The 11,504-nt window shown below is 52.0% G+C and overlaps 1 protein-coding gene across 1 annotated transcript; it reads right to left on the bottom strand.

Moving 5' to 3' along the window:
• Window positions 1–286: 286 nt before the first annotated feature.
• ZNF697 (zinc finger protein 697) lies at window positions 287–3,686 on the bottom strand. The gene is made up of 2 exons (XM_068966775.1): window positions 3,497–3,686; window positions 287–1,695 (listed from the first exon to the last, which is right to left on the bottom strand). Exons 1-2 carry the CDS (start codon window positions 3,684–3,686, stop codon window positions 287–289), a joined length of 1,599 nt encoding a protein of 532 aa, XP_068822876.1.
• Window positions 3,687–11,504: the final 7,818 nt, after the last annotated feature.

The following is an 11,504-nucleotide window of genomic DNA, read 5'->3' as shown; positions in this document are numbered from 1 at the left end:
TATAGCGTGCATCTGATGAAATCACCACGCTCAAGCACATCTCCCGAACACTTCACAGTTAGGGAGGAGGTAGGCAAAATACAGCCCCTCGCAAAGAACAACTCTTATTCAGCCCACCCCTTCGGGACTCCTAACACCTAAAAGGCCCCCCAGTCATTCTCAGATTGTGCCTCCCGCCTCCCTTCCCCGTTTCTTTCTATAGGGTCTGTCCCCAGGACACCTAGTCCCCACGTGATTTCCCACCCCACCCCCGCCCCGCCCAGGGCAGCCTCCGTTGGGCCCAGCCCTAACACAGGTGCAGCTTCTGATGCTGCGCCAGGTGCGTCTTGTAGCGGAAGCCCTTGCCACAGCCCGCGCACTTGTGCGGCTTGTTGCCTGTGTGGATGCGGCGGTGGCGGATAAGGTGCGAGCTCTGGATGAAGCTCTTGCCGCACTCGATGCACGTGTAGGGCTTCTCGCCCGTGTGCGTGCGCTGGTGCTGCGTGAGCGTGGAGAAGTCGCTGAAGCGCTTCTCGCACTGGCCGCAGCGGAAGGGCTTCTCGCCCGTGTGCACTCGCAGGTGGTTCACCAGGTGCGAGTTGCGCCCGAAGCCCTTGCCGCACTCGCGGCACACGTAGGGCCGCTCGCCCGAGTGCGTGCGCTTGTGCGTGAAGAGGTGCGAGCTGACGCTGAAGGTCTCCCCGCACTCGGAACACATGTAGGGCTTCTCGCCCGTGTGCACGCGCTGGTGCTTCACCAGGTCCGAGCGCCAGCTGAAGCGCTTGCCGCACTCGCCGCAGCCATGGGGCTTCTCGCCCGTGTGGATGCGCTGGTGGTTGGCCAGGTGCGAGCGGCGCACGAAGCCCTTGCCGCACTCCCCGCAGGCGAAGGGCCGCAGCGCCGCCGGCCCCGCGCCACTAGCCGCGGCGTGCGCGCGCCGGTGGCTCAGCAGGTGCGAGCTGAGGCTGAAGGCCTCGCCGCACTCGGGGCACGGGTAGGGCTTCTCGCCCGTGTGCAACCGCCGGTGTTTGAGCAGGTCGGCGCGCCAGCTGAAGCTCTTGCCGCAGTCGGCGCACAGGTTGGGACGCTCGCCTGTGTGCAGCCGCAGGTGGTTGGTCAGGTAGGTGTTGCGGCTGAAGCCCTTGCCGCACTCCCCGCAGCGGAAGGGCTTCTCGCGCGGGGGCCGGGCCAGCGCGGGCCCTGCCCCGAAGCCCCCGCCCACGCCCATCATCCCCACCACCGCTTCGCACTCGCCAGCGAAGCCGAAGGGCTCCAGGCTGGCGGCCGCGGCGGCCTCGGCCAGGCGGTGGATGCGCTGGTGCTGCAGGAAGGCGGCGCCAGGGCTGAAGCTCTCCCCGCAGTCGGGGCAGATGGTGGGCGCGTCCATGATGCTGGCCATCAGGCTGTCGAGCTCCCCGAGGTCCATGGACATGGGGTGGTGGAGGCGGCGGAAGCGGCGGTGGGCAGGCTTGTCGCCCCGGTGCCGACTGCCCAGGGAGAGGTGCCGCCTCCAGGGAAGCACGGCAGGGGGCGGCTGCTCCTCTTCCTCCTCTAGCCGGTTCTCCCCAGCGCTCTCCTCTTCCTCTTCTTCCTGGGGACTCCGGGAAATGCTGTCGGACTCAGACAGCCCTGGGAACATGGCCATCTCAGCTACGCCAGATTGGTCATCCTCTTCCTCACGGCCTGCAACGCCGTCTTCCTCGCTCAGCAGCCCCTCTGCAACAGAAAAGGCGGCCATGGGGATGGCTACGCTTGGCACTCAAGAGGGAAACCCAGAGGAAGCCTGTCTCAATAAGAGTGTGGGCCACAGGGTAATCTCCCCCGGGACCTCTTAACATGTCTCTCCAAGGTCCCTGCCCACTCAGTCCTCAATTCCAGCCTCCTTCCCACCTGGAGACTCAGGGATGGCCTAAAGCGAGAGCGCTCACCTGCCCCTTGCCCCTCCAGTTCTTCAGGCAGCTGTCTCCGGGCCTAGGCCCCATCCACTGGACCTGGGGCTCTGCTCAGCGTGGCTGCCTGAAGGCCTGGCGGCGCACTTGAGACTTTCTGTGATCTTAGAAGAGATCTGCTCCACTCTGCGAGCCACCAATCCCTTTCACGGCCCTAGCCTTAAAAGACAAGGCCACTCTGGCGAAGCACAAGAAGAGATCACCTGGCCTAGCTCATTTGTCTGTTTTTTAGTATGATTGGTCAGTCTGCAACAGCAAACCAAATACATCCCAACCTAAGGGCTTTACTGTGTGTGTGTGTGTCGTGGGGGGGGGGGGGGGGTGGTTAGGGAAAAGGGGAAGTGAGTGCAGGATCTGGAGCTAGCTGGTGAGTCCAGCCTGGAGGCTGATCCAGAACACATATCTATCTGCCTCTGGTTGCTTATCCCCGGATATATGAAAGACCATTCTGTGCACTGCAGGGGAGGGCACAGAGGGTCTGGGAGGTGTCCTGGGGAAGAACTGTAACCTCAGGATCCTGATCGTAAGGTATTTCAGCTCATTTCAGTCCCCAGGGCATGAGCAGGATCAAGCAACAAAAGCCCAAAGATGGAACCAAGGAAGTGGATGGAGGCCCAGTATTTACTCTTTCTAGATGAAGAACAGCAAAGAATTAGGAGAGCCCTTGGGTACTTTGGGTATTAGCCATATGACCCCAGGCAAGTCTCTTACCATTGGGTTTATCTGCAAGCAGGGATGATGACTGTAACTGTAAACATCTGGATCTGTGCTAAGCAATTCATATAACTCTCCAGCAACCTCTGGAAGGTAGGACCCAGTGTTACCTGTGTTCCTTCTTGTGCTGTTACAAGTGTCATTTTGTAGCAATATTTTGTACTATAAAGTGCACACCAGTGAGTTACCCTCTTCACCCTTGTTTATCAGCTACAGCTCCTCCCCAGACCAGACTAAAGAAAAGAGATGTTCCTCAGACTTAAGACGGTGTGTGTGCCATCGCTTAGTCATGTCCAACTCTTTGTGATTCCATGGACTTTAGTCTGCCAGGTTCCTCTGTCCATGGGATTTCCCAGGCAAGAATACTGGAGTGGGTTGCCATTTTCCTGCTGCAGGGCATCTTGCTGACCCAGGGATCTAACCTGTGTCCCTTTGCATTTCCTGCATTGGCAGGCAGATTCTTTACCACTGCACCACCTGGGAAGATTCTGTAAGGCGGTACAGAATCTGCTTAATGGTCTCCTACGGAGGACCCTAGTATGCTGCAGTCCATGAGGTCACTAAGAGTAGGACACGACTGAATGACTTCACTTTCACTTTTCACTTTCATGCATTGGAGAAGGAAATGGCAACCCACTCCAGTGTTCTTGCCTGGAGAATCCCAGGGACGGGGGAGCCTGGTGGGCTGCTGTCTATGGGGTCACGCAGAATCGGACACGACTGAAGCGACTTAGCAGCAGCAGCAGCTAGAAAGCTGCCTCCTAAGAATGCTGCCCCTGATTGTCACTCTAAAGGAGCTAGAAAACAATGTGAATGGGTTAACTTCCAGAGAAATTCCCCAGCTCTTTCCTCACCTGTGCAGATATTCGGCATGAGCTCCCTCTCCTCTGAGTGTCCTCTTGGAGCTTCGTCCTGTGGGTTGGAGCCCATTCCTCTTTCATCTGGGTCCCCTTCCCTGTCTTCGCAGTTCTCAGAATCAGAGCCCATGCCCTTGTCTTGTGAGTCCTGGGCTTCACACACACCCTGTTTGTCTTCTTGTTCCATCCAGGAAGAACAGGATGAGGGCGGTGACCAGGGATACCTGCCTCAGACAAAACAAACACAAATCGAGATCACGTGGGTCTGGCCTCATCCCCTCACCAGGTCTGGCTTTGATTGCCATGAAAATTGATGGCACAGTCCAATAAAATTATGTGTAGAGTTCCAAGCCCTAGATGGCAGATCCTAGAGGCTCCATTTCATGCTGTAGAGTAAATAGAATCAATTGAAAAGGAGGCTGATCTAGGTGGCAGAGGAACAGTGGTAACTCACGGGGCCATATGCCAACTGCCATCAGTTACAGTCGATCTGCTTCCATCCATGAAACGGATGGGTTTCCCTGGTGGCTCAGAAGGTAAAGAATCTGCCTGCAATTTAGGAGACCTGAACTCAGTCTCTGGGCAGGAAGAGGACCCAACAAGCCTAAGCCCAACTGGTAAGCAGTACCATTCTGGGTACCATACATTGCCATCTTAGTGTTATGAGTTTCTGGTGACACTTATTTGATTTCTTTACTTTACTGATATAAAATTTTTCTGGCTAGTGATAGTCGCTCAGCCTTCTCCAAGGGATCTTCCTGACCCAGGGATCAAACTCAGGTCTCCTGCACTGCAGGCAGATTCTTTGCTGTCTCAGCCAGATTGACAGAAATTGGGGATTAAACTAATCATGCTGCCTCAAAGTTCCATGAGTTCTTTACTCTTGTTAAAGCCTGCCCTTCTCTAAACATACACAATTTTTATTTGTCAATTATATCTCAGTAAAACTGGGTTGGGGTGGAGGGCGTGCGTCTTGACCTCCTGAAACCCACAACAGTCTTTGTGAGGATTTTAGCTAATTAGGAGGGGGCCTCAAAGGAACCAGAGGAAAAGTACAGTCAAGACACAAGAATAACAGAAGCATCAGGATACTGACTGCTCATCTAAGACTGCGTCACTACCAGCAGCAGCACCACCTGGCTCTGCAGTGAGGGCCTGCTGCTTCCTATGAGTAGTGAGCCAAGAAGTTCAAGCTTTAGTAGGTCTCCTGGGGACAGATGGAAGGGACGCAGGAACCCTCTATTAGAAGCCATCTCTAGAACCTGATTATATATTTTGCCTTATTTATGCACTTTAATTGTAGATCGACCTTAATAGGAACTCCCCTGGCACAATCGGCAAAACTAAAGCAGAAAGGTACGGTGCCCAGAATGGTACTGTTTCCAAGTTGGCCTTAGGCTTGTGCAGTCCCCTTTCTGAGCTTCAGGCTTCTCATCTGTAAAATAGGAATACCAGTTACCCCATCATTAAAGCTATACAGCCATTTTAATAGAATAATCCACTTCATGAAAGTGTTAGTCACTCAGTCGTGTTCAACTCTCTGTGACCCAGTGGACTGTAGCCCGCCAGGCTCCTCTGTCCATGGAATTCTCCAGGCAAGAATACTGGAGTAGGTAGCCATTCCCTTCTCCAGGGGATCTTCCTGACCCAGGGATCAAACTCAGGTCTCCTGAATTATAGGCACATTCTTTACTGTGTAAGGCACCAGGGAACCCATCCACTTCATGGATGGAAGCAGATCGCACTGTAGTCCAGTGAGAGCTGGTGTGCGGCCTCATGCGTTGGCATTGTTCCTCTGCCACCGAGACCAGCCTCCTTTTCAACTGATTCTCTTTAAAGCGTGAGGTGGAGCTTCTAGAATCTACCATCTACAGAGCCCCTCTACAGAACAGGCCATCACGGGAGCTGTAGAGAGATGACATCAGATTCCTAAACCTTTTTGTAGATGTCAGGTTTATATATCAAATGTATAGGGCACCCTGCCAAGTCTGAGCACTTGAGCCAAAAATAATTGACCCCTGCCATCTATCACTCTTACAGCTTAGCTCAAGGCAGCAAAACAGTTTATAGGTCAAAGATCTTGGACTGACTTTGAAGTGTCCAGCTCTTTCTCTGCCTCGGCAGTCCCCAAACAGGACTTGCAAGAATATGGCTGAGCAGTGGGACTTCCCTGTTGGCCCAGTGGTTAAGACTTTGCCTTCCAATGTGGGGAGGGGGGGAGGGTGTGGGGGTGGGTTCAATTCCTGGTCAGGGAGCTAGGATCCCTCCTGCCTTGCAGGCAAAAAACCAAAACAAAGCAGAAGCAATATTGTGACAAATTCAACAAAAGAGTTTAAAAATGGTCCACATCAAAAAAATCTTTGGAAAAAAAATTATGGTTGAGTAAGATGCCCCTACTTCGGCTTTTCCTGCCTGCTTCCGCTGAGAGGGCTTCCCAGAGGCAGCCCGGGCTCTGCAACCAGACTCTTGGGCATGGAAAGCAGGAGTTATGGGCAGCTGCCATTCCAGCAGTGCCAGCCTTCCCCCAGAGCCCAAGGCAAGTCAGTAAACCTCTTACTGTTTCAGTGTCCTCATCAGTGCAAGGAGGATAATGCTACTTAACCTTTCTCTCAGGGAGGGTGTCAGCAGGAAACATTAAAAAAGCACTTTGGAAAATACTTGAACTTGATATTCTGAGTAGTCCAGATGTGGAATTCACAGTCTTCTTCTAAGTCCTGATGCCATTTCAACAGACCTCAGAGACACCACAGCCCCTCCTTAATTTTGACGGGCTCATGGCCCTAAAGAACACATTATATCTATCCTCAGAGTTGATAATGTGTGTGCTATGTGTGTGCCAAGTCGCTTCAGTCATGTCCAACTCTTTGCGACTCTATGGACTGTAGCCCATTAGGCTCCTCTGTCCCTGGGAATCTCCAGGAAAAACTTCTGGAGTGGGTTGCCATGCCCACCTCCTGGGGATCTTCCTGACCCAGAGATGGAACCCATGTCTCCTGCATTGGCAGGTGGGTTCTTTACCACCAGCGCCATCTAGAGTTGATATATGCCCTCAATTAGAGGGAAAAATCAAGCCTTTCTCTTAAACATCACAGGAAAATGGCTGGGACTGAGGATGGTCACTAAGTAGTGTCCTGAAACACAGTGGAGTCCCTTTAGAAGGTGTAACTGGTTACAGTGCCAGGTCCCAAACGCAGGATTAGGCCATAGGAGAAAATCCCTTTAAAGCCATGAAGCCCTCAAGGGACTCTTGACCCTAAATCACTTCTACCCATCAGCTCTCTGTCTCCTGGAGGTCAGTCTCTATAATAGACAGCTACCCACCTTGAGTCAGCAGGTATAACACACCCTGAAGGAAGGGGGGTGGAGAGGTAAGAGGAAGGTTTGTGACCAAAAGCAAAAGCAGCAGAGGCGGGGGGGGGGGGGGGGGGGTACTTAAAGGGAAACTAATCAATGATTTCTGCCAACCTAAGACCAGCAAGAAGAATTTTATATCCGTGAAGCAAAGGAATCAAATAAGAATGAGCATCACCAGAAACTCATAAAACTAAAATGGCAGGGTATGGTACCCAGAATGGTACGGAAATGACTGCTGCTCTCCATCATGAAGGGCGGGGCTTAAGGGTCTACCTTGGGAAGCAGGACATCTTAGGGTTTTACCTCTAAGTCTTTTAAGAAGGATAGAGCGTGTTCCGAGAGAACACAGCAGGCAGCAAAAATGGAACAGCGGACTTTCTGATTGTGATTTCTTGGGAACCAAGAGACAGTTCATACCAGAGCTACTAAATAAATAAACTTTTTTTTTTTTTTTTAGATTTAAGTGGGGAGACAGGAGGAGAGGCAGAGTCTGAGTTCCTCATTTAGGGCTGGTGTATGAAATTCATAATGCTGCCCTACTCAGAGTTAAGGAGGCTCTGAGCTCCCAAAGGGAAGATGTCCAGATCCTTATTCACAACAGGGGAGGAAGGATTAGGTTATGCTCTGAGAAGAGTGAGAAGCTTCTGTCAACTCAAGATACATTCGTGGTACAACATCTACTCCAATTTGTTTAAAAATGCATTGCTGCTGCTGCTGCTGCTAAGTCGCTTCAGTCGTGTCCGACTCTGTGCGACCCCATAGATGGCAGCCCACCAGGCTCCCCCGTCCCTGGGATTCTCCAGGCAAGAACACTGGAGTGGGTTGCCATTTCCTTCTCCAATGCATGAAAGTGAAAAGTGAAAGTGAAATCACTCAGTCATGTCCGACCCTCAGCGGCCCCATGGACTGCAGCCTACCAGGCTCCTCCGTCCATGGGATTTTCCAGGCAAGAGTACTGGAGTGGGGTGCCATTGCCTTCTCCGAAAAATGCATTATGTTAGTGCAAAACCAGAATATGGATTCAGCTCCATCCATCATATTACAGGGTTCTAGGCAGCTATCAAGTAACAGAGATGGCTATTTAGAGGTAAGGAAGGGCAGCCACAATGTATTATTAGATGAAAACTAGCTGGTTTAAAAATAATCCCATTTATTAGGATATGCACACTAGCATACATATCGTTATACATTTACACAGGTTCAGAGAGGAAAATCAGAAGATTACTTATTAAAATGTTAAACGTCTCTTGGTCATTCTAGGGACTTAACATCATTTAATCTTAACAAGAACGTAATGAAGCAGGGTGTGGATTTCATCTTCAGGAGGAAAATGAAAAAATGAAAATGTTAGTTACTCAGTGTCCAGCTCTTTGCAACCCCATGGACTGTTGCCCAGGAGGCTCCTCTGTCCAAGGGATTCTCCAGGCAAGAATACTGGAGTGAATTGCCATGCCCTCACCCAGGGGATCTTCCTGAACCAAGGACTGAACCTACATCTCTTACACCTCCTGCATTGGCAGGCAAGTTCTTTACTAGTGCCATCTGGTTCTAATCACTGAACTAGCAGGGAGAGCCTTGGTTTTGGCCATCACAGACACTGTGCTATGTGACTCAAAGTATTTGCCCCTCTTGACTTCTGTTCAATGAGGGGATTGGGTTTGAACGTGCCTGAATCCTCTTCTCAAAGTCATGTGACAAGAAAAGAGCGTGAATCTAGGGAGGCAACACTGTCAGTTTCCCTAGACATCTCCAGCCCCAGCTTGTTTACTTGACTCCCACCGCAAGCTGTTAGCTCCCTCAACACCCACCAGCGCCACCACAGAAACCTTCTCCAGGGTCAGATCATTTCAGGGTGTGATCAGCCAACTTTGCCAAGACTGCTCGGATCCTAGTTTTCAGAATTTGCAATATGTTCATGTCCCTTTCTTCTCAACCCACACCTTCCCCACATCTCAAAACAGTAATGTTTCTAACTCTGTAAAGTCACTAGGCTCTAGTGCCTTCCAGACAAACTCAACCCCATCTGAAAGATCAGTCTGAAGATGCTGCTACAGAGTGGAAGTAAATGTGATCAAGTTTGGTGGAAGGAGGGAGCGAGGGCGGGTGGGACAGAATGAAGTGGAAGACCAGGGAGTGAAGCCAGCAGCTGGGCCAGAATTAGAATTTAACCTGCCTGAGTTTATTGGCACCGTCTCCCAGTAGCTCCTCTCTGGACCTCTAGAAAGGCAAAAGCCATTCCTTTCCGACAGCAGAAGCCTCATTACTTTATGGATTCAACCTCCCTTCCTGCCAAGAGGTGGAAGCCGACAAGCACACACCTCGCCCCCACCTTCTTATGGATGAGCCATTGACCCTCCTTTTCTGGGACCTTGTGCACAGAACCAGGAGTACAGCCACCTGCTGGTGGGGATGTGCGGGGGTAGAGGGCGGTGCTCACAGCTCCCCCGAGGCCAAGGCCGGATGTCTTCCATTGGGACCACCAATGGAGCCGACCCTGCACTTGAGGACATCCCTCTCATTTGAGTAATTCTGTGGGGTGAGCACCGAGGGCCACCCAGTTTTCCATGTGACAAGAACTTGGGCTCGCTAGCTGAGCTCCAGATGACAGGGCTTCGAGGTAGTCAGGCCTCTCCAGTCGCCTTGCCATTGCATTCCTACTCCCAGGGAAAAGGACAGACACCCCTCACCCCCAGGAGCGGGTCCACCTGCAGCTCCCCACCCCCTAACCCCCCCAACCCCCAAGCAGGGCAGGCGGGCCCAAGCTGGGGGAGCCGCCGCCTGAGCACAGCCCTCTCCCCGCCCGTTCTCAGGCAGGATGGGAGTCATGTGCCAAGGCCTGCCAGGTGGCGGGGAGCCAGGCCGGCGGGGCTGTCATGTCAGGGGAAGGAAGCGGCCAAGAGGCCGGGCAGGAGCAGCTCCTTTCCTGTCCCCTCTGCTGTGGCAGGTCCCTTCCTTACCTCACAGCGGCTCAGTCTCCCGCCTCCCCCACAGCCCCGGGGCCTCCTCCCTTCACTTCCCACGCCCCCTGCGCACCAAGCTCTCCCCCGGGAGAGTTTCCAGCGTAGAGTCCAGCAGGGACGCCAGGCTGGGTAAAATGCTGGAAAAACAATTTAAGTCTGTGGCTCCCAAGACTGAACTCATGACTGTAACTGGGGTCTAACCAGGAATTCCAGGGGGTTAATCATTTGTCAGTCTTCAAGCATCAACTGGGTAAACAGTCAACCAGGGGGATATGGCCCATAGAAGTCCTGCCTCCTCGTGAGTGAGCCTGTGGTCAGAAAGGATGCAAAGGGCAAAGAACTCCACCCCCCATACAAGGAGGAGATGCCTCCAGTGAACCTGGGAATGGGTCCACATCCCAAGGGGCAGCTGACTTCCCAGGCACACACCCAGACCGTCCAGCCCCACACGCCAACCTCCCAAGTGGCAGACTGCTGCAGTGAGGTGCACAGTAATTCCAGACAGAGCCAAAAGATTACTGCAGCTAAGTACTGACCACTCTCCAGACAGGAGAAGCTAAAATAATACGGTTTCCTCTTTGTGGTTACTGTTGTTGTGTTTTTGTTTTTTAACCTGGAGAGGGAAGCCCAAGTGGGGGAAAAAAGAGAGAGAAAGGCTCAAAACCAAGGCAACAGAGAAATCCATTTACAACCCTGTTGGCCAGAGCTAGTCTGAGATTCTTTCCAATCTTTATGGTCAAGAATAGCACATATGTCCTTGGGGTCAGGCATTTCCTGTTGGTTGGGCCAGAGCCCCTCAGTTTGGCCAAAGAGCCTCAGCTTGTCACAGCTGCCAAGCCTGCACCACCATCCCACGCCTTCTGCACAAAATAAAAATTACTGCAATGCAGAGACAGATCCTAAACGCTTCAAAGTTAGACCATCCGCCCTAAGATGGGAAGGCACAGAAGTTAAAGGCTTTCATGCAGGTGCTTACTCATCCATATTTTACATTTAACTGAAATAGAATATTCTACCTGATGCGCAGAAAATCCTTCTGTTCAAGATTTTTTTTCTTTGCTCTGCCCACATCATCTACCACCACTATCTGTGTACAGCCTCAGCGTTTCTTCTTATCTAGCAACTGGGCAGCCCTCAGAAGAATTCAGATAACTCCTGAGCATGCTTCCCAAGTAGCACTAGTGGTGAAGAATCTGCCTGCCATTGCAAGAGGACCCAGGAGACACAGGTTCGATCCCTGGGTCAGGAAGATCCCTTGGAGAGGGAAATGGCTACCCACTCCAGTATTCTTGCCTGGGAAATTGCATGGACAGAGCAGCCTGATGGGCTGCAGTCCATGGGGTCGCAGAGTCAGACATAACTGAGCACACACATGCACACACACAACTCCTCAGCAGCTGGCTCCAATGTTTGTACTTCATGGAATCATACACTTGGGAATCCCTCTGCTGAAACTCCTTCCACAGACAGGAAAGAGGCTCAGAGAGGGAAAGCGACCAGATCAGAGACTGAAAGACAAGTTTGCTAGAAAAGTTACGGCCAGAATCTCACTTTTCTAATGGCTTCTCCAGTGATCTTTCCATCTCTTTAATATAAAACATCACTTCAAGAACAGCCAGATATATTTGGGGTGTATACTTACTTGTCTTTTCCCCCCACACTATTTGTCAGAACCAGTTTAACAGAACCAA

Source organism: Capricornis sumatraensis, chromosome 2 (genome assembly GCF_032405125.1).
Source record: "Capricornis sumatraensis isolate serow.1 chromosome 2, serow.2, whole genome shotgun sequence".
Classification (NCBI taxonomy): domain Eukaryota; kingdom Metazoa; phylum Chordata; class Mammalia; order Artiodactyla; family Bovidae; genus Capricornis; species Capricornis sumatraensis.
The sequence above is the reverse complement of the archived record's forward strand: the minus strand, read 5'-3'. Positions and strand labels throughout refer to the sequence as shown.

What these genes read in the sequence shown, in the direction of transcription:
- ZNF697 (XM_068966775.1), bottom strand. Translation starts at nt 3,686, where the DNA reads ATGGAACAAGAAGACAAACAGGGTGTGTGTGAAGCCCAGGACTCACAA. An exon ending in CATGCCGAATATCTGCACAG is followed by an intron (nt 1,696 to 3,496) that starts GTGAGGAAAGAG and finishes TTTCTGTTGCAG; the next exon opens with AGGGGCTGCTGAGCGAGGAA.